The following is a 23037-nucleotide window of genomic DNA, read 5'->3' as shown; positions in this document are numbered from 1 at the left end:
TTATATATCAACTCTAAATTGTGTGTAAAACTTATTTTATGAAAAATGTTATGATTTTCTAAAAACATATGCCTACTTTTTCTGGTAAAAAAGGTAATAAAGGCTCATTATATAAAATGTGAGAAATTTTTAAATGCATAAAAATAATCTGTCTTATCACCATATGGACATAATTCTTTTTGCTTATATCTCATTCCAGTCTCTTCCATGTATACAAGAATTATACAGTGTAATATATAAAGATTTTGATTCTGTTCTTTCACTTCTTCTATGATCAGCTGTTGTTCCCATATTGCATTATATTTTATATAATACAATACATAATTTTATAATATAAAATATATTACAAAAAATATATAAAAATATAAAAATATATAAAAAATATAAAAAAATTATATTATAAAATTATGGATTTTATATAATATAAAATTTTATAATGTAAAATTTTATAATTTTATACATAATTGTATAATAAAATATTTGGTTCCTTTTTATTTTTTTACAGTATAAATATTGGTAAACAGCAACTGGATAAAAAAAATCTATCTGTATCAGTCTTCTGGTAGAATCACTTCTTGAATCACTGGCTTAAATAAACATTATAACCATATTTGGGATTCTTGATGTATATTGTTTAATTACTGTCTTAAATGGCTACAACAACTTATAATTACACCAGCCAGTTTATCACCATGACCTTTTCTACATTCTCATCATCATAAGACATTTTTTTTTCTCCCGTCTTTGCCAATTTTATGGGAGGAAAACATAAAACATTTTTTTTTAACTTATTTACATTGGCAAAACGCTGGTATGTTTACAGGCAGGAAGATTAAAAAATATATATCAGTGGGGGGTCGTAGCAAGATGGCCGAATAGGAACAGCTCCAGTCTCCAACTCCCAGCCCGAACGACACAGAAGACAGGAGATTTCTGCATTTTCAACTGAGGTACTGGGTTCATCTCGCTAGGGAGTGCCGGACAATGGGTGCTGGTCAACTGCTGCAGCCCGACCAGCGAGAGCTGAAGCAGGGCAAGGCATCACCTCACCTGGGAAGCGCAAGGGGGAAGGGAATCCCTTTTCCTAGCCAGGGGAACTGAGACACAGAACACCTGGAAAATCGGGTAACTCCCACCCCAATACTGTGCTTTAAGCAAACAGGCATACCAGGAGATTATATCCCACACCTGGCCGGGAGGGTCCCATGCCCACGGAGCCTCCTTCACTGCTAGCGCAGCAGTCTGCAATCTAACCACAAGGCAGCATCGAGGCTGGGGGAGGGGCGCCCGCCATTGCTGAGGCTTAAGTAGGTAAACAAAGCCTCTGGGAAGCTCGAACTGGTGGAGCTCATGGCAGCTCAAGGAAACCTGCCTGTCTCCGTAGACTCCACCTCTGGGGACAGGGCACAGCTGGGGCAACAACAACAACAACAAACAACAAACAGCAAACTCCTCATAGACGCAGAACGACTCTCTGTCTGACAGTTTGAAGAGAGCAGGATCTCCCAACACGAAGTTGGAGATCTGAGAAGGGACAGACTGCCTGCTCAAGTGGGTCCCTGACCCTGAGTGTTTCAAACCTGGTGGCCATCCCACTAGGGCAGTCTGACACCCCACACCCTCACAGGGTGAGTACACCCCTGAGAGGGAGCTCAAAGTGGGAATCAGACAGGTACACTCGCTAGTTCAGAAATATTCTATCTTCTGCAGCCTCTGCTGCTGATACCCAGGCAACAGGGTCTGAGTGGACTCAAGCAATCTCCAACAGACCTACAGCTGAGGGTCCCGACTGTTAAAGGAAAAACTATCAAACAGGAAGGACACTCTACACCAAAACCCCATCAGTAATGCTGCCACCATCATCAAAGACCAGAGGCAGATAAAACCACAAAGATGGGGAAAAGCAGGGCAGAAAGATGGAAACAAAAAATAAGAGCGCATCTCCCCTCAGTAAAGGAGCCGCAAGAGCTCATCACCAGAGCACAAATGGATCAAAGCTGGACGAGAATGACTTTTGATTGCATATATACAGCGCTGCCAAACCACTTCCAAACTTCAGAGCTAAAGGAGGAATTACATACCCAGCAGAAACCAAAAATCTTTGAAAAAGAGTGGAATTTTATTGATAACTGTGAATAATTTAACGGTAGCAAACAACGATGGAGATAAACCATGTACACGAGAAATAATGCGGACAAATACACAAGCTTCAGTAACCGACTCGACCAACTGAAGAAAGAGTATCAGCATTGAGGATCAAACCGAATGTGAAATGAAGCGAGAAGAGAAACCCAAAAGAAAAAAGCAGAAAAGAAATGAACAAGCCTGCAAGTGAAGTATGCGCGGGATTATGTAAAAAGATCACCCACGCCTGATTGGGGTGCCTGGAAAGTGAGGGGAAATGGAATCCGTTGGAAAACACCCTTCAGGATATCCAGGAGAACGCCCCAACCTAGTAGGCAGGCTAACATTCAAATCCAGGAAATACAGAAAACGCCACAAAGATACATCGAGAAGAGCAACTCCAAGACACATAATTGCTGATTCACCAAAGTTGAAATGAAGGGAAAAAAACCCAAGGGCAGCCAGAGAGAGAAAGGTCGGTTACCCACAAAGGGAAGCCCATCAGACTAACAGCAGATCTCTTGGCAGAACTCTAAGGCCAAGGGTGAGAGTAAATAATATTCAACATTCTTAAAGAAAAGAATTTTAAACCCAGAATTTCACATCCAGCCAAACTAAGTTTCATAAGTGAAGGAGAAATAAAATCCTTTACAGATAAGCAAATGCTTAGAGATTTTGTCACCACCAGGCCTGCCTCAAGCAAGAGACTCTGAAGGAAGCACTAAACATGGAAAGGAAACAACTGCGTTCAGCCACAAAAAAAGCCAAAATGTAAAGACCATCGAGGCTAGGAAGAAACTGCATCAACTAACGAAAGCAAAATAACTAGTTAATATCATAATGACAGGACTCAGTTCACACCTAACAATATTAACCTCCTAAATGTAAATGGACTAAAATGCTCCAATTAAAAGACACAGACTGGCAAACTGATAAAGAGTCAAGGACCCATCAGTCTGCTGTATCTCGTGGAGACCCATCTCACAGTAAGTATATTACATACTCAAAAATAAAGGGATGGAGGAAGATCTACCAAGCAAATGGAGAACAAAAAAAAGTAGGCTAGTAATATCAGTCTCATGATAAAACAGACTTTAAACCATCAAAGATCAAAAGAGACAAAGAAGGCCATTACATAACGGGTAAAGGGATCAATTCAACAGGAAGAGCTAACTATCCTAAATATATATGCACCTAACACAGGAGCAATCTAGATTCATAAAGCAAGTCCTTAGGACTTACAAAGAGACTTTGAAATTCTATACAATAATAATGGGAGACTTCAACACTCCACTGTCAACACATTAGACAGATCAATGAGACAGAAAGTTAACAAGGATATCCAGGAATTGAACTCACCTATGCAGCAAGCAGAACCATTAGACATCTATAGAACTCTCCACCAAGAATCAACAGAATATATACATTCCCTTCTCAGCACCACATCACACTTATTCCAAAATTGACCATAATTGAAGTAGCACTCCTCAGCAAATGTACAAGAACAGAAATTATAACAAACTGTCTCTCAGACCAGTGCAATCAAACTAGAACTCAGACCAAGAAACTCAATCAAAACCAAGCCAACTACATGGAAACTGAACAACCTGCCCTGAATGACTACCGGGTACATAACGAATGAAGGCAGAAATAAAGATGTTCTTTGAAACCAATGAGAGAACAAAGATACAACATACCAGAATCTCTGGGACCCACATTGAAAGCAGTGTGTAGAGGGAAATTCTATAGCACCTAAATGCCCACAAGAGAAAGCAGGAAAGATCAAAAATTCACACTGTAACATCACAATTAAAAGAACTGGAGAAGCAAGAGCAACGTATCAAAAGCTAGCAGAAGGCGAAATAACTAAGATCAGAGCAGAACTGAAGGAGAGAGACATAAAACCCTCCAAAAATCAATGAATCCAGGAGTTGGTTTTTTGAAACGATCAACAAAATTGACAGACCGCTAGCAAGACTAATAAAGAAGAAAAGAGAGAAGAATCAAATAGAGGCAATAAAAAATGATAAAGGGGATATCACCACCAACCCCACAGAAATACAAACTACCATCAGAGAATATGATAAACACCTCTACACAAATAAACTAGAAAATCTAGAAGAAATGGATAATTTCCTGGACACTTACACTCTTCCAAGACTAAACCAAGAAGAATTTGAATCCCTGAATAGACCAAGAGCAGGCTCTGAAATTGAGGCAATAATTAATAGCCTAACAACAAAACAAAGTCCAGGACCAGATGGATTCACAGCTGAATTCTACCAGAGGTACAAGGAGGAGCTGGTACCATTCCTTCTGAAACTATTCCAATCAATAGAAAAAGAGGGAATCCTCCCTACCTCATTTTATGAGGCAAACATCATCCTGATACCAAAGCCTGGCAGAGACACAACAAAAAAAGAGAATTTTAGACCAATATCCCTGATGAACATCGATGCAAAAATCCTCAATAAAATACTGGCAAACCGGATTCAGTAGCACATCAAAAAGCTTATCCACCACGATCAAGTGGGCTTCATCCCTGGCATGCAAGGCTGGCTCAACATATGCAAATCAACAAACATAATCCAGCATATAAACAGAACCAAAGACAAGAACCACATGATTATCTCAATAGATACAGAAAGGCTTTTGACAAAATTCAACAGCCCTTCATGCTAAAGATGCTCAATAAATTCGGTATTGATGGAACGTACCTCAAAATAATAAGAGCTATTTATGACAAACCCACAGCCAATATCATACTGAATGGGCAAAAACTGGAAAAATTCCCTTTGAAAACTGGCACAAGACAGGGATGCCCTCTCTCACCACTCCCATTCAAATATAGTGTTGGAAGTTCTAGGGCAACTAAAAGAGAAAGAAATCAAGGGTATTCAGTTAAGAAAGAAGAAGTCAAATTGTCCTCGTTTGCAGATGACATGATTGTATTTAGAAAACCCCATTGTCTCAGCCCAAAATCTACCATGCTACCCCAGCAAAGTCTCAGATACAAAATTAATGTGCAAAAATCACAAGAATTTTATACACCAGTAACAGACAAACAGAGAGCCAAATCATGAATGAACTTCCTATCTGGCCAATTGCTTCAAAGAGAATAAAATACCTAGGAACCAACTTACAAGGGATGTAAAGGACCTCTTCAAGGAGAACTACAAACCACTGCTCAGTGAAATAAAAAGAGGACACAAACAAATAAAATGAACATACCATGCTCATGGATAGGAAGGAACTAATATTTGAAAATACAATGCTGAATGACAGACCTAAAATGCCATCCCCATCATACCGTTTATTTCCTTTCACAAAATTGGAAATGCTTTTGAAAGTCGGCATGGAACCAAAAGAGCCCGCATTGCCAAGTCAATCCTGGAGTCAAAAGAACAAAGCTGGCGTGCACTATGCTACCTTGACTTCAAACTATACACCACAAGGCTACAGTAACCAAAACAGCTGGTACTGGTACCTTGCTCAGAAGAGTGACCAATGGAAATGGTTCATATCCCTAGAAATAATACCACATCTACAGCCATCTGATCTTGACAAACCTTGAGAGAAATCAGCAGAAATGGCACCTCACAAGCAAAATGGAAAATTGGCTACAAGCAGTTTGAAACCCAACCTTCCTTTACTCCTTATAATGAAAATTTCAATTCAAGATGGATTAGAGACTTAAATGTTAGACCTAAGACCATAAAACCCTAGAAGGTCCTTAGAAAACTATTCAGGACATAGTATGGCAAGACTTCATGTCTAAACACCAAAAAGCAACTAAAGCCAAACGCACAACAGGACTGAATAAACTAAAGAGTTTGCACAGTTAAAGTGAAACCAACACCGGATGGTTATAGCAACCAGAAATGTATAAAATTGGGCAAATCATCTGACAGCGAAATGAATCAAACCCAAATCAAACAAACTTTACAAGAAAAACAAACAACCCCATCAAAAGTAAAGGATACATATTTCAAAAGAAGACATTCATACAACCAACAGATTGACATGAACAATGCTCATCATCACACATCAGAGAAATGCAAAATCAAACTCAAATGAGATACCATCCACACCAGTTAGAATGGCAATCATTAAAAAGTCAGGGAAACAACAGGTGCTGGAGAGGATGTGGAGAAATAGGGGAACACTTTGGCACCCAGGACAAACCAGCCCCAACCATTATGGAAAACAGTATGGCTGACCAAGGATCTAGAACTAGATGCACCATATGACCAGCCATCCCATTACTGGCATATAACCAAAGGATTATAAATCATGCTGCTATAAGCGACACATGCACGCATGTTTATTGCGCACTATTCACAGCAAAGACTTGAATCAACTCCAAATGTCCATCAGCACTGGATTAAGAAAATGTGGCACATATACACCATGGAATACTATGCAGCCATAAAAAGGATGAGTTTGTGTCCCTAGGAGTACATGCCAAGTTCACCATTCTTAGTAAACTATCACAAGAACAGAAACCAAATAACAAGATCTTCTCACTTATACGCGGGGAACTGGAACAATGAGATCACTTGGACTTGGGAAAGGGAAACATCACACCACCGGGCCCATCACGGGAGGGGAGGGGAGGGGAGAGGGGATTGCATTGGGAGCGCACCTGATGTAAATGACGAGTTGATGGGTGCTGACGAGTTGATGGGTGCAGCACACCAACATGGCAAAAGTATACATATATAACAAACCTGCACGTTATGCTCATGTACCCTAGAACTTAAAGTATAATAATAATAATAAAAAATATGGATATCAGTAAGACCCTTATCCACAACTGTTTTCTCCATAAATAGTTTTTCAGATTACTTCAACAGAATTTACCATAAAAGAATAATCAGAATGTGCATACATGCCTTTAAAACCACTTACATGTGAATTTGTAAGTATTTTGTATATGATTTCTTAAATGACGTTTTGGTTAAAAGTATCTTCCCAATTTCTAACGCTCCAAAAAAAGAAAATGAAGGGTTGCAAGTGTTCCTCTTCTTCACCATAGCAGAGCATGAATAAAGAATTTTAAGGAGGCAGAGGCCCTAAAGGTTTGCAATTAACTGGATTCTGTAGGTGTAGATCTATAAATAGTTACCCTTTTTTGTTTGTATGCCAGATTTCAAAGAATTTACAAATGACTCTCTGTATATGCAAACCCATTTCCGTTGTGATGCCCTTTTTATATAATGTCAATAATTTCATATTTCCCACTCAGAGATTACAAAGCGTGATTACAGTTTGTCCAGATGCAGCGACCCAGTCATCAGGATTGCTTCTATATCTGAGTAACTTTCAGCGGCCCAGGATCTCATGAATAGCAAATGCAGAATCAAGTTGAATGCTTGAAATATGACTACAACTTGAATTGTGAAGCTAGATATCTGATTGTGTCCTGAATGTAGTATTCGATATATAATAACTCAAAATAATTTCATGTGCTGCCTATATTTCTTCACTGTGAAAAGATCACATCAAATTGATGAATTTGAATTTTTTTAACATGAGGGAAACAATACAAAAATGATCTAATGAAATTGTTTCATTCTGGTCTGAAAAGAATGCCTCCACAAATGTTCTTTCCTGACATGTAGTGATACATTAAATTTGGGGTGAGCTACTCTTTTAATCTACATTTCTTGAAATCTGGTAATTTGATTTTGGATATTTAAATGTGACTTAGCTCATTTAAGCATAGATGTATAAAGTTTTTTTTTTCAATGAATGTGGACTTTTGAGCCACTGTGTTAGAATTCTTAGCAATTTGTTCTCCTATTTTTAATGGAACTACTCAAGACAATATCCTCACTCATGAGACATTCACATACACACTTACAATATATTAACATTTAATATATTGGTCCTCCTTTATCTATAAAGCTTCAGCTTATTCATTACACTGTTATGATGTTTTATAATGCAGCCTGATCAAAATCAGCAGTCATTGTGTTGGTTATGAAAATATATTTCAGATATCTAGCCTTCCTTTATTAACTGTATGGAAACACACACACACACACACACACACACACGTGCATGCATGAAACTCTACCACATGTTTCTAGGAAGTAAGCCTCTATTACTACTTGGTTATTTCTTCTTTCAAAAACTGGATGGTTATATTTTGAGAAGACATATTTTGTGAAGATACATACACCTTCCCGTGTCATCTGAAACTCAACAGCTTGCATGTCTATCTCTGCATGCCTACTCAATGTGTGGTTTTTGCCCAGCGTGGGAGACATGTTTGTGAATGGGCCAAGAAATATGCAAACTCAGTAGTCAGGAAGAAATTCTGGCAGATTAAAGAATTTGCAAGACTGCATCCAAGGTAGCTATACATTTCTCTAAAGAACAACAGGGCTGAGAAAAATTTTAAAATTAGATCCAGATAAGAAAGGAAGCTCATGTAAAATTGTGCATAAGAGGTACAGTATAAACAACTGCTAGAACTCTGCAGTCAGCTTAACAATCCTCAGTTTTGCTAGGAGAAAGTCCTTGCGTTGGGAGTAGTGGTTAGTGTCTAGGATCTGAGCACCTAAAGCTTACATCTAGATTATGTCCCCGTGTTTTGGGAAAATGCTCTCTCCTTTCTTTCCCCTCTGTGCCCCCTGTCATCATTTCCCTGATTTTCAGAGTCAGACTGTTTTTATTCTTTGGCTTGGAGGCAGAGGGTGAAGACTCAATATGCTAGAAAGGAGATTACAAAACATTCAATCCAAGATCTTTTTTGATGAATGATATACATCTATGTAGGCTAAGGTATGTTGTGGTAACAAGCATTTTCAAAATCTCAGTGGCTCAACATGAAAAAAGATTTGTATCTCACTCTTACCTTATGGTTAATATAGAATTGGGGGTTAGGGTGGGGCAGCTCACTGTTGTCACGAAGGGGCCCAAGGAAGCAGAGCTGAGGGGACATGGGAACTAACACACTAGCACTTGGCTCACATATGACTGGCCAAAATTAGTGATATGTCCATGCCTAACATTAAAGAGTACAAGGAAATACAATCCTACCATAAGACCAGAACAGGAGAACCAGAAGATACGTAAGCAGTCCTACTGGCCACTACAAATGAGAATTTAGAAATTTAGAGAATTTAAAGCAGTGCATTCTGAGGTATGCACTTTTTTCTTTCCTTTCATTTACTGTTTTTGTTTTTTAAAGGAGATATATGTTTGGTGGGCATGAGTAACGTGATATAGGTTCCTCAAGCCACCCCAAATCGTCAGAATGCTCGTTTCCCAAACATTACCCTCAAAAGGCCCGATTACAATTGTCTGTGCACAAAAAGTGATTGAAATAGTCACAACAGTTGACTGTTCACAACAGAACAGTCACAATAGAACAGTCACAATTTTAGAAGCTTCCAGCCTACATTAAGCATTAGTCACAATAAAAAGGTTAGACTATTACTCATATGACTTAAATTTTCTAAATGAAAGATGGCATGATCATAAGGCAAATAATATTTTATATTAAATGGAAGTTTTAAATTTCACAAAGAAACTATCAGAATCATTTCTTTCCTAAACAAATATGAATTTTCTGATCTGTAATTCCCTTTCTAAAAATAGTAATTTTAATTTATTTTCCAATGACACTGATCAATTTTATTTTCATAAATATATAGAGAGATATATTTTATGAAAAATACAAAATGCGTTTTGTTGAATGATTCAAGATGACACTTATTCAGACTGATCACAAAAGTTCATGTTGCCCCAAGACCTAACTCACTTCCTATACAAGAGAGTATAAATCAGAATTATCATCAATGTTTACATGTATGATTCAACAGCCAGTAGTAGGCTTTTGGATAGTATGGCGAGGTAGAATTGTCATTACCTACTTAAGTAATGTATCATCACTCACTTTTTCTACACCTTCTTTCAGCCTTCTTTAAGAGGATTTTGCCTCAACAACCTCAGGATTTTGCCTAGGCAATCTCAGTTACTTCCATCTCTTACATAGAACTTAGATGTGGTTAGCTGCCTTTCTCATTAGACGTTGCTTTAAAAAAAAAAAAAAAAAAATTACTACTAATAGCCTGTTGTGCATATTGAGGTACTTTCGCTCTTCAAACTTCATTAAGCTCTTATAAGCTCCAATTAGGTAAAAGAACAGCTAATTAGAACAGTCTGTTTTCAACAGACTTAGAACTTGGCAAGGAAGATGATTTCAAGACCTTCTGCCTAACTACCCGCCTCTTTTCCCTTGAATCCAAGCCTAAGTATTTGAGACTAGACAGTAAATTCATTCTCATTTAAGTAAATCAAACTAGTCCTGTTGTGATTCACCTTTATTCCATGAAGCCTCTAGGAAGTTATTTATTTTGGAAATATCCTCTACAGCTAGAGAAAATCTAGAGCAGACAGGAACATGGCTTACATTCATTAAGATTTAAACTGGACCAAAACTATTACAAGTGAAAAGGGTAAGGGGAAAAAAATTCAAAACACTGATATGACTTTAGATACTTCATTTGACTGAATTTCCAAACATTTTTTAATCTAATTTCAGCAGTGAACAATTATCACTAACTTTAATAATAGAAAATACTAATGCAGATCATCACAGGTACTTAACAAATGCTTGGTGAAGAAACAAAAAAAAGACCTTCATTTATACATGGCAATATGACTGGGGCCTAGACAGCATGGAAATATGTTTTAGAAAAATATTAAACTATAAAAGAAATCAACATGTGCTAAAGTTGTCCACTAAACAAAAATACTTTTTTTTTTTTTTTTGAGACAGAGTTTCGCTCTCGTTGCCCAGGCTGGAGTGAAATGGCGCGATCTTGGCTCACTGCAACCTCCGCCTTCTGAGTTCAAGCGATTCTTCTGCCTCAGCCTTCCCGAGCAGCTGGGATTACAAGCACCTGCCACCGTGCCCGGCTAATTTTGTATTGTTAGTAGAGATGGGGTTTCTCCATGTTGGTCAGGCTGGTCTCGAACTTCTGACTTCAGGGAGTCTGCCTGCCTCGGCCTCCCAAAGTGCTAGCATTACAGGCGTGAGCCACCGCGTCCAGCAACCAAATTATATATTTCAAATAAAAGGAAGTTGAAGTCTATGTTGTATTATGATTGTTAGTTATATCCCATAGACATATTTTGGTGTATATAGAGACGGAGATTATTGTGCTTAAAATTAAAGTTGTAGGCTTTCAAGCAAAGTTCAATTACTGTTAAAAAACAAAACAAAACAAAAAACAGCCATTGTTTTGGACTATGTATTGATAGTCCCAATTGCCTTCTTCACATATTTATTCTATAACACTTACAAATATGCACATTACCTAATCTGGAGCCATAATAGAGATCAGTGTGAAATTATTGAAGCTAATTTGCTAAAACTTTGAAGTTTGCAAAGACTCGCTTTTCCAAATATAATCCCAACACTTTCATTCAATTGTAGCCTAATATACCTTCATGAGTAGAATAGAGATGGTCTGGGTATACAATCCCAGTTTATCTTAGACTGCAGATGGTAGGGAGTTTCTGTTTCTGCAGTTAAAATAAAATGTTTGGCAATTATAAATTACAGCTGTGCTGTACTTTCCAATTAAAATTATTTGTTTGCCCTCTCAAAATATGTATATGTCCATTGAAGAAGTTACAACCAGATAATGTGAACGTCTTTTTTCAGATGTTGCCACTGAAAACAATCAGGATGCCAGCAGCCTATATTTCATGCATGTCCCATGTTATGCTAGGTACCACAATACATGAAGAATTAAAATCCAAACCAAAACAAAATGAACAAGAAAAAGCACTGCCCAACCATTCACAGAATTCAGTCTAGAGGGGGAGACGTACGTCAAATAATTAAAAGACATGAGATGAATAATAAACAAGGTAAGAGCCAAATGTGATGGGAGTCCAGAGAACAGAGGAACTTATCTGCATTGGAGATTCCAAGAAGGCTCACAGAGAAGCTGACCCATGGACTGGGGCTCAAATAGAGACAGCAGTGGGATTTGAAGAGACGCATTCCCTGATCAAAGAATTGCTTATGCAAATGCCCAAAATGAAGAGGAAATATGGCATATTTGGGTAGTCTGGGTGCATAAAGGGGCCAGTCTGAGGTCAGGCTACGAAAGAGGTCTGGAATTCCATGGAGACTTCGAGACTACACTGTAAGCAAAGAATGGAAATCTGAAATAACCAGAGCTGATTCCTGGAAACTATTATGGTGGCAGAAAAGGTTTTTTCTTACATTAAAGAGAAAAAAGAAAAGTAAGGATGGTAGGGTCTTCTGAATGATTAAAAGCAATAAAAATGATGTGTAAATTTATCACCAAATAATAAATAACTACAGAATAAAATACATTATCATTCAAACAAATACTGTGCAAAGTTACACTTTTTTTTTGAGGGACCAGATGACAATGTAATTTGGATACCAGTAGGTAGGCATCATTTACTTTTATCCTTCACAAGCATGTGGCCATGATTTACGATAACAGCATGGGCCCAGCGGGCCAAATCTATTCTAGGAATTAATTATGACACTACTTAAGATTGACACATCTTCAAACTAACTCTCCAAAATAATTTTTAATGCAATCAATGTACTCTTAAACAACATGTATCAAAAACATAGCCATAAATATGTCATTTTGTATAAGGAGAAACAGTAGACTCTCTCTAAAACACTTTAACGTGTAATTAAAACCCCAAATTTGTCCTTTAATTTAAATTACTCCAAAAGCAAATTTCAATGACTCACCATAAAATTTTAATTTTATTCACCAGTGATATGTATTTACCTGAGAGAAACTGCATGTGGCCCATATATCTCTCTCACTGCTGACAAATCAGATTCTAGTTGTGGGTGCTTGTGCAGTTCCCCATCATAGTTCACCTGATGAAAAGGGATAATTTAAAAGTGTCTCAGAGGTGAAGGGAATCAAAAACTTAAGCAACCTTTTGAGATAGGTCTCCCTGTGTGTTTTGCCATGGGCATTTTTAGCTTCATTAAAGTAATATATTCACTAATATCCTTAAGTTCACATATGACTAGAATAATTGATTATGGTTGGAACTTAAAGTTAGTTTATATTAATACAAAGAAAAAGCAAATGTAAAAACCTAGTGAAGTGTCTGGCAGATAATCTAAAAAACTTCTAGAATGAACATCAAGACTGAAGAAAATCATTTACTTCCCCTCTGTAAGAGTTAGTAAACAAAAATCAAACAGGAATGATTTTGCATAATGTTAAAATGTTATATTGGTAAATGAATCATTTCGTTGGGAAAACTATCTCATTGCTAGAAAGACATTCCTGGAGAGAGGAAAGCCCATTTTATTATATTATCTCTCTGTAGCCTTGCACATGCTTGATTGACAAATTACTAATTTTTCATTCTGAATAAATTTACTTGCATTCTTTTACATAATTTTGGCTTTAATGTCCTTCTTTAACATATTACCCTCCCATTATACTATCCAACTTATAAAGCACATTTGCTCAAGGAGTTTATAGAAATAGAACCACATATTATATAGCCACACTCTAAAATCAATTGCTCAGTTTTAAAGTTTAGCATTATCCTGTAAACTTCTGAGGAGTTCTTCTATATATGTGGCTAGGCTATTCTCATATATTTAAATTATGATGATTCTTCATAACAATTTTTCAACACCAAGAATTCAATGGCAATGAATACAAAAACCAAATGATGAAGATGCTCAGTAATTTCGGCCCATCAAATTTAATAAAAGTTAAGCAGCTTCTATTTAAAACTAACAATATACACTTTTATTACAAGTGTCATTATCTCAAAATAGTGACTGAACACAACATGCTTAAGAAATTCAAGTCAAAAGCATAATAAAATGCTATCTGCAAAATCTCTGTAATGAATTAAGATGACTTCAATGTAAATAAATGATTACAATTAAAAGGACTGCAAGGGAACCTTAATTTCTAAAAATAGGTAGAAAATGTGCAAAGATAAATTATATAGATTTTCTAGTTAGTTACAGAACCCTGAACAACACACAGGTACCTTAACTCTCAGGCACAGATTATCACTAGGACAACATGGCTATTAGAATTCTAAGATTAGGTATTTGTAAGACCACGTTTCCTTACCTGCCCTCCATAATAAAATTCTTCGGAATCATTGTCACCTTCAGAATCTTCCTCCACTGTACTATTCTGTCTTGACTCCTTAAAATAATAAAGTAAGAAAACAATTTAATGATCAAATTATTTTATCTTTCTAAAATAGCAAGAGGCTATAATAGGCAGGTCTTGAGCATATATTATGGATTTTATATATAAAACATTCTTGGTGCAGTATAACCCCAAAACAAAAGGTAGTGGGAGACAAATGGCTTTGTGAGTGTACTCAGCAGCATATCTGCTTTGAAAGTTCTCTTTCACTGATTTTATAGGAAATGCACAATTCAATATTTGATGTATATTAAAAACTTATGTATAATCAATTATACCTTCAGTTTTGCTCTGATAAAAAAAGCTCTGGCAAGCTTATACTAATTCAATTTTATTAAAAAGCTCCTCAGCATTATTTGTCCCAGGCTGTTCTCACTTCTTCTGCCAACTCTAAACAATGGTATGAAAAAAAAGAAACTTTAAATGCAATAATATAAAATCAAATTATGAAAATAAATATGAAACGTATTATGAGAACTTTTGATATACAGAAATTATTTGCTTCAGAATCCAGATTTCAACAAGGTATTTAATTTAATATACTTCAACTTGAAGTTTGAATTTCTTGGTTTTTTTTTTTTTGAGATGGAGTCTTGCTCTGTCACCCAGGCTGGAGTGCAGCGGCCGAATCTCAGCTCACTGCAAGCTCCGCCTCCCGGGTTCACGCCATTCTCCTGCCTCAGCCTCCCGAGTAGCTGGGATTACAGGCGCCCGCCACCTCGCCCGGCTAGTTTTTTGTATTTTTTAGTAGAGACGGGGTTTCACCGTGTAAGCCAGGATGGTCTCGATCTCCTGACCTCGTGATCCGCCCGTCTCGGCCTCCCAAAGTGCTGGGATTACAGGCTTGAGCCACCGCGCCCGGCCTGAAGTTTGAATTTCTAATTAACTGAACCACATCTGCCATGTGTCTGAAGTACAAACAATGAAAATTCATGGGGGTATTCCTATCACTGGCCCTATTAACACATAAGAAATGTAGGTATTTGGACACAGGAATCCATTCATCCAGTGCTTTGTAACCATCCCTAAACTTCTAGACTTAATTTCAAGTTCTTAAGGAAAACAAACAAACAAAAAAATGTGCAAAAGGAAATTTGGGTTTTATAAAATTCTAACCATTTTTGGTTTCAGCAATCCTTTTGTTCAACCAATAATTCTCAATGTGGATAAAGAAGGGAACCATGAATGGTGCAACACTAACAGGAAGAGGAGAGTTGGATCAAATGCATAATTTTGAAAGCAAAGAATTGCTGGTCCCATTGCACTCATTTTGTTTGTTTAATATCCTGATATTTATTTATAGATTCAAGTAAAGTCTTTGGAAACAGAAAGAAAAGATGAGCTTGTGTTTTTAAATACTGACAGAAAATAAGACTATGTACACCCTCAGTGTCACTTTGGCTAAAGAAATCATCTTTTAAAATTTTAAGGATCCCATCAAAATCATGTATAGCCATGCGTACCTATAAATCAGTTACATAAGTGTTCCTCAGTTAATTACATTGTTTGATGAAAGAATACAGAATAAGTTAAGCTTTATATACATTTTATTTAGAGTTAAACCAGACATTTCTTTCTATGATTTTAAAGGGAACTTTCTTCTCAAAGTTAATTTTAGGCCACTTCCTACCATACCAAACACCCCTGAGCCATTAGCTTGAGTTTCATTCACCATATACCATTTTAGTCTCACTAATGATGCTATTAACTACACATACCCAGTAAATTTTAAATGTATCTATATTGTTTCTAGAAAATAAAAAATACAATTTACATACCTCCCCATTTTCCTTTTGTAATTTGGATTTTATGGATAAGCAACAGTTAATGTCTTTTGTTTTTCTTAATTCTGAAAGAAAGTTATAATTAAAAAATATATTATGGTATTTAGTACGCTATTCACCAAGCATTCATGAGTTTTAGTACAAAACCACCCTTTAAGTGATTCCATCTCCTTCGAAAATGAATTAAGGGATATTTTGAAATCATGTCATGTTGAGGAGTTACACAATATGCAAGCTTTTCTGATTTTTCACTGTGCAGAAAGATGTGATTAAACTAAACAACCGCTTTACAAATTCTTTCAGCTCTCACTCTATAATTCATGGTATCTTCATTGCTGTAAGTGTGCTTTTAAAATATTTAGTCTGTCACTATGTAAGAAAATATTTTTACAACAGTAATGTCAGCATATACGTTTAAACAGAACTTTTTTACAACTACTTTAAATTTATGCATTTACAAAATTGTTAAAAAATATACTTTAGATAGAAAATTTTCATGGAGACTGAATTTATAGATACAGAAGATAAATATCTGTTACTGGCTAAATGAAACAAACAAACAAAAAGGATAATGCAATTTAAAAAATTAACCTAGAATAAAAAATAATATTACTATTACCTGTTGCTATTCTATGAAAAATTACTGGTATTGGCTCTGTAGTAACTAGCACATCTTCATCATTCTCTGAACTTGACACATATGTATTATCTGCAAAAAAAAAAAAAAAAAAAAAGGATAATTAAGGGCATAAGTTTAAAAAATACATCCTTTATAAAAATAATAGCTAATTTATATGTACATCACTTTAGTTCCAACTCTCATAAACCACACACTACTGTTCTGATTAAACTCAAAAAACATGATAAAGTAAATTGCAGATTTATGTGTGAAGTAATTGTAAATAGTCTCTTTAAAGACGTTTGTATCTCCTGGTGAAATACAGATTTTGAATAGAGACTATCCAGGTGCATCTCTAATATCCCTTATAGCAATGAATCATTTGGATGCAACTCGGTACCTTAACTCACTGGACAGGGTCCTTCCCAATATTAGCGTCTACTATAGGGAGCAGGGTTAGTGAGTAGAGAGAGAAAACTAAAGAAAAGCACTTGCTGCAATTAAAAAAAAAAAAAAATCATTAGTGGGCCGGACACGGTGGCTCACGCCTGTAGTTCCAGCTCTTTGGGAGGCCTAGGCGGGCGGGTCACTTGAGGTCAGGAGTTTGAGACCAGCCTGGCCAACATGGTGAAACTCCCCATCTCTAAAATAAAAAATAAAATAAAGAAAGATTCATTATCAAATCATTCAAAAATTTGGGCTGAAGACTTTGTTGTAAATCATACCTTCCATATTGCTCTAATACATATTTTTAAATTGATAGTCTCACAATTATCATTCTTCCGTGAATTAAATTATCTACATGCATTATACAAGTTGAGTGCACAGAACACTAAATCAGTCCATGGAGTCCTTAAATTTATTATTCACTATTTGTTTCCTCTTAAAAAAAATAACATTTTTATGAGTTTAGCACTCTTTCTCTGATGAATACAGGTCTCCAAGTGTATGGTAATACAATTCCTAGGTATTTATTTTTCTTTGCTCATTGATGATTGCAAGGCATCTCTCAGAAGAGCTTTTTAACACACACTTTATCGATTCATTAATAATGGTCCTATAATGCACCCATCAATGACCTACTAAATAGTATAAAGTAGCACGAACACATAATAGAAGCATGGATCGATTTCTGCTAGGAAAAATTAGTTGTTCTTATGACACAGTGAATGCACATTAAAAGATATTTTTGAGCCCAGTTTTCATAACATTGTGTCAGTACAGTGAGAACACAATTTTTAATTAATACATCTCTGAGTCATTATTTCCAAAGAAACATCTGTAGCATTCTTAGACCCCAAGTAATGAGTGAATGATAGTGATCTGTATGTACAGATTAACTGCAAAAGATTGCCAACAGACCTAAGGCTTTAACAGTCAGGGAGCTAAGCAGGAGTGGATGTGAATTAGATTTGAGACAAAAGACGTTTGCCTCATTATTTTGATTAGTGCAATCACAAATTTTGCTTTATTTAGTTTTCCAATATTTTCATGGAGGATATGAGGTTTTCATGCTTATTGAGTGGGACCACAGATTAAGAAACAGGTTTAATATAAACTTAATTATCTCATTAGTTGAGACTTTGATCACTTATCTAGAGTCGCTTCTGTCGGGAACTTCATACTTTCAGTATCAAAAATGCCTATTAGAGTCAAATTTTTTTATTATGTCTTAAACCCTCACTCAGGGTCTCACTGATTTGAAGTCGGTTGCTACTTAATATAAAACCTAATTATCTGTTTTCCCTGTGCACAATGGATTCCCTGGAGCTAACATTTAGGAGAGAAAGAGTATTAGAAGGGAGCATTAGAACAACAGAAACAAAAGCTGGCCACCAATTAGAAGATCCAGAAGAATCCGTAAGGTGGATAGCATCATGCAATTTCACAGTATCATGGAATGACGAAGATTTTACTAAAACACCAAGAGGCAAGTTAATTAAGACATTATGTTTAAGAAAACAGGGGAGTGAATAACTAAATAGAAAGGATTTTCTATCAAAATTGCTTTACGTAAAGTGTCAACACTGGAAGACAGTGAGATTTTATTCAAGAGAATATAATTTGGTGACTGTATGTTGCATAGGCTTGACAGCATTATGCCTTCAAACATATCATTTTCTAAGAGATTCTGTATGGTTTGTATTTTGATTAGTGTTTAGGCATTAGAAGACATGTAATTTCTTATTTTGGCTTAATTTACCCCAAATAAAAATGTTTCCAGGTTTCATGATATTATTTATTAAATTGCCATTATTATATAATAGGCCAGATCAGATCACAGAGACAGACCCAATTTATGATCAGAAACGTAGGACAGGAAAGAAACCACATCAAATCTAGAAGCTGGTTCAATTATTTGAAAGAATTCACTTAGCTCTGTATTCAAAGCACTCTAGTCCTGGGCTTTTCCTTTTTGGAAGATTTTTGATTACTGATTTGATCTCTTTACTGATCATTGGCCTGCTATTATTTTATGATTCAGTCTTGATAGGTTGCCTGTCTCTAGGAATTTATCTATTTCTTCTACTTTACCCAGTTTAGCAATCCTTTTAAGATCCAGAGGAAATGGAATCAGTATCTTGAAGCGATATCTCCACCACCATGTTCACTGTGGCATTATTCACAATAGCTAAGAAGCGGAAACAACTTAAGTGTTCATCAATGGACGGTTGCATAAAGAAACTGTGGTACACATATACAACAGAATATTACATTCAGCAACTAAAAAAGAATGAAATCCTGCCATCTGCAACAACATGGATGAACACAGAGGACGTTACATAAGCCAAGTGAAATAAGCCAGACACAGAAAGATAAATACTGCATGATTTCACTTCTACGTGGAATCTAAAAAAGTTGAACTAGTATAAGCAGAGAGTAAGAACAATGGTGGCCAGGGGTTGGGGGACACAGGGAGATACTAGCTAAAGGGTACAAACTTTCAGTTAAAGCTATAAAATCAACAAGTTCTGGGACCTAATGTATAACATGGGTGGTGATGGATATGTTAATTAATTTGATTGTGGTAATCACTACATATGTATACATACATCAAATCATCATATTGTATACCTTGAATATATTCAATCTTTGACAATTAAATATTTTAAGATTTAGAAAATTCTAGACACTACTGCCAACTAGCTGTTGATCTCCTTTAGCCTAAGCCACAGTTATAGCTATACAATGAGAGGTTTGCACATGATCTTTGATGATCATCCCATCTGTATGAATCCATTCTATTGGCTTTTTGTTGTTGCTTAATTCCTTCTAAATCTTCCTCAAATTATTTTGACATTTGTAAAAACAACATATTTGTTTACAGGAGAAAGTGGAGTGTAAAAAGTGTTAAAGAAAGGACTTAAAGTAATAGAATGAGTAAGTGACAGAATAAGAATGTTTTTAAACTCAAATTCCTTCACTGGAATTCTCCATCTTGACTTCTAAGCTCCCCCCCCCCTTTTTTTTTTTTTTTCTGAAAACCTCTGGGGACAGTTAGATTTTTAATGTGTATGTTTTATAGTATTTAGTATTTCTTAAACTGTTGCTTTTATTCTGCTTCAAATACAGCATCATCTAAGTCAAGTTATTCCACCCCTCACTGCTATATAACTTAAGATAAATAATTATAACTCTAAAAAATAATTATATTGATTTCATGTACATTCTCGATATTTTTGCTGAATTTTCTCTATAATTTCACCTCATCCCCTACTGCAGTCAATTATTATCCCTATTTTAAATACTAGGAAACTAAGGCTCAGAAAAATTAAATACTTTGCTCAAATTACTTATTAATTACCTATACACTAGTAAGTGGTAAAACTTGAATCTGCCTGAATCCAAAAATCAATGTTTTGTCACTATACCATGTGCTTTTCTAAATATGGAAAGTATTGTCACTAAAAAGTTGCAATATCTTATAAAATAAAAATGCTTATTAGGTATAAAAACAATTACATTTTTGGGGCTGTAATTTGATATAGACTGTATAGGATTCTAATTCTCACTGAAGAGGTTTATTCACAAGCTATACCTAATGCTCAAGTATATCATGTAGGTCAAGACTCTTTGGACTCACAGGTAGTAGAGGATCCAGAAAGTACCCCTTCATTCCTCTACTAGGGATAAGAGAGTCCACTCCCAACAGTAGGTAAGCCTTCCTAATTAAAAGTGGAAAGAGAAAATTAAAGAGTTCTGCCATTATAGCAGAGCCAACCTGTGACTTGTAATACACACAACTATTGTGTAATCCATTCTCTTACATTAAAAAATAAAAACTGTCTTCAGTATAAAATACACAAAGAAGTACAAGTAAATCAGAAGGCTGCTCTATTTCTTCACTTAATTATGAACAGTCAACATATCATTTAGTATTTCACTTATATACATGCTATTATGTATGCTGACTCAATAAAGACCCTCTAAATTTTCATTTCACTAAAACTATGAAATAAATTTCAATAGGTGGCACAAGTTAATTAATAGATCACAATCATAAAAGGACAAATCTGTTCCTAGGGACATAAGCTAGAATGATGTAATCTTGACTTTGGAGGATAATACTGATACATTTTCATAGAGCAAAGAAAATTTCCTATGTTCAAACTTAGATGATTAGTTAATTACTGATCCAAATAATCCAGGAGAAGGTGGGGCGGCCTAAGCTATATTATTAGAAGGAATTAATAAATGTTGTATCAAGATTACTGCATTTAGAAATTGGATGCAACATTAAAAAGAGCTATTTGTTTGAAATATTCTTTTAAATGGACAAACTATTTGGAAGACAAACCAACAGAGGGAAGAACAAGAACAAATTTAAACAATAAAAATGGGCCAGGAGAAATAACCAGAGACATGGAAGATTTTTACAATTACAGACCAAATACTATACTTTTGCTAAAAAATTTGGACATTTCACCAACATAGAAACTTTCAAGAAGAAGACCTATTTTAAAATGACTAAGAAATAGGAAAACAGAAGAGATAATAATCACGGCAGAAAAATAAGACAACTGCCCCAGAACCATCCCTAAAAAGCTCAGACAGATTTGTCTGCAAGTTCTAGCAAATGCTCAAAGAGTTGTTTAATTCCTTCAGCAACTTAAGGTCTTTAATGTTAAAGTATATGACAAAACACATAATTCTCATAGATCAACATTGAGTTATTTGCTAATATAATTTGTTACTTTATTGTTTAAAGGAAAAAGTAGATATACCACCTCAACAGATGCCAAACAGTAGTTTGATAAAGACTTAATATTCATTTAAAAAAAAAAAAAAACCTTGGTAAATGAGAAAAAGAGTAATTTCCTTTCTGAAAACAACTGGAAGCATGCTCACTAATTTTGAGAAAAGATACAAAGCTGCCAACTTTCATATCTATTATTAAAAATTATTCCAGTGCCAACAAGAACAGGTATAAATGTTGGAAAGGAAGAACAAACATAGAAGTTATAAAACAAGATGTCTACCTAAAAAGTCAAGCATATTAACCAACAACTCTTAGTACAAATAAATGTAGATTAAAATTTAATAATGGGGAAAACATTATCATATTAATGTTCACTGTGAAGAAAGCTCCATAAAAATACTAACACTACTTCCCCAGAGGCAACGGGAATCAGAACGTAATTACAGACTTGATTTTTATCTCCAAACTATATGTTTTGGGAAAATGTTATTTAATACTTACCATCTCTCAGTACACTTCTCTAAGTATGAATTTATATTTTAAACTGCCCTGTTTTGCCTTTCATACAGACTGGCATTGAGAATCAAATGAAATTATGTATGTGCAAATACTTGGAATACTGTCCACTGGACAGTGTATTTTGATATACTGGTTACGTCAACCAATTGAAAATTCTGCCCCAGTATTTAAACCAGAATGCACTAATCTTCGTCTTCTGTAATTGTATTTTATTGCAGCATAACAACCTACTTTCACCAAACAGATTAAATATATATACTTACACTCCTTCCTTTTGGAAATGAAGTTATATTGAAAATTCATTGCAAACTTGCTCCAATTAGACAATTCAGTAAAAAGAGCACAAATGATAATCAATACTTTTTTTTAGAATTTCAATGTTTGTATATTGGCATTTCCAGGTGGGGCTCCCTTAAAGTGAGAAAAAGCCCAAGTAATACCTCTTGACCACAAGAGGGAGCTAAACACTTGGTCCACTTGGTTTACTAAAGGCATCTTCTACCATACATATTCTGTGCTACAGATTAATTCACTTAAGTGTCTTCAACTTGGGTTTTAATTTGTACTATT

At 35.5% G+C, this 23037-nt stretch overlaps 1 protein-coding gene across 4 annotated transcripts in view; it reads right to left on the bottom strand.

Moving 5' to 3' along the window:
* The window catches only part of PARP8 (poly(ADP-ribose) polymerase family member 8), a 191918-nt gene that overhangs the window by 73174 nt on the left and 95707 nt on the right, over positions 1–23037 (bottom strand). For all 4 annotated transcript variants that reach the window (XM_021939359.2, XM_017959529.3, XM_021939360.2 and 1 more), the window contains 4 exons: positions 16749–16838; positions 16124–16194; positions 14262–14339; positions 12933–13027 (listed from right to left, as the gene is read on the bottom strand). In XM_021939359.2, the coding sequence (XP_021795051.1) occupies positions 12933–13027; positions 14262–14339; positions 16124–16194; positions 16749–16838 (334 nt within the window). The remainder of the gene's footprint in view (positions 1–12932; positions 13028–14261; positions 14340–16123; positions 16195–16748; positions 16839–23037) is intronic.

This window comes from Papio anubis, chromosome 5 (genome assembly GCF_008728515.1).
Source record: "Papio anubis isolate 15944 chromosome 5, Panubis1.0, whole genome shotgun sequence".
NCBI lineage: Eukaryota > Metazoa > Chordata > Mammalia > Primates > Cercopithecidae > Papio > Papio anubis.
Note: the sequence above shows the minus strand (reverse complement) of the source record. Positions and strands in the feature narration are given on the sequence as shown.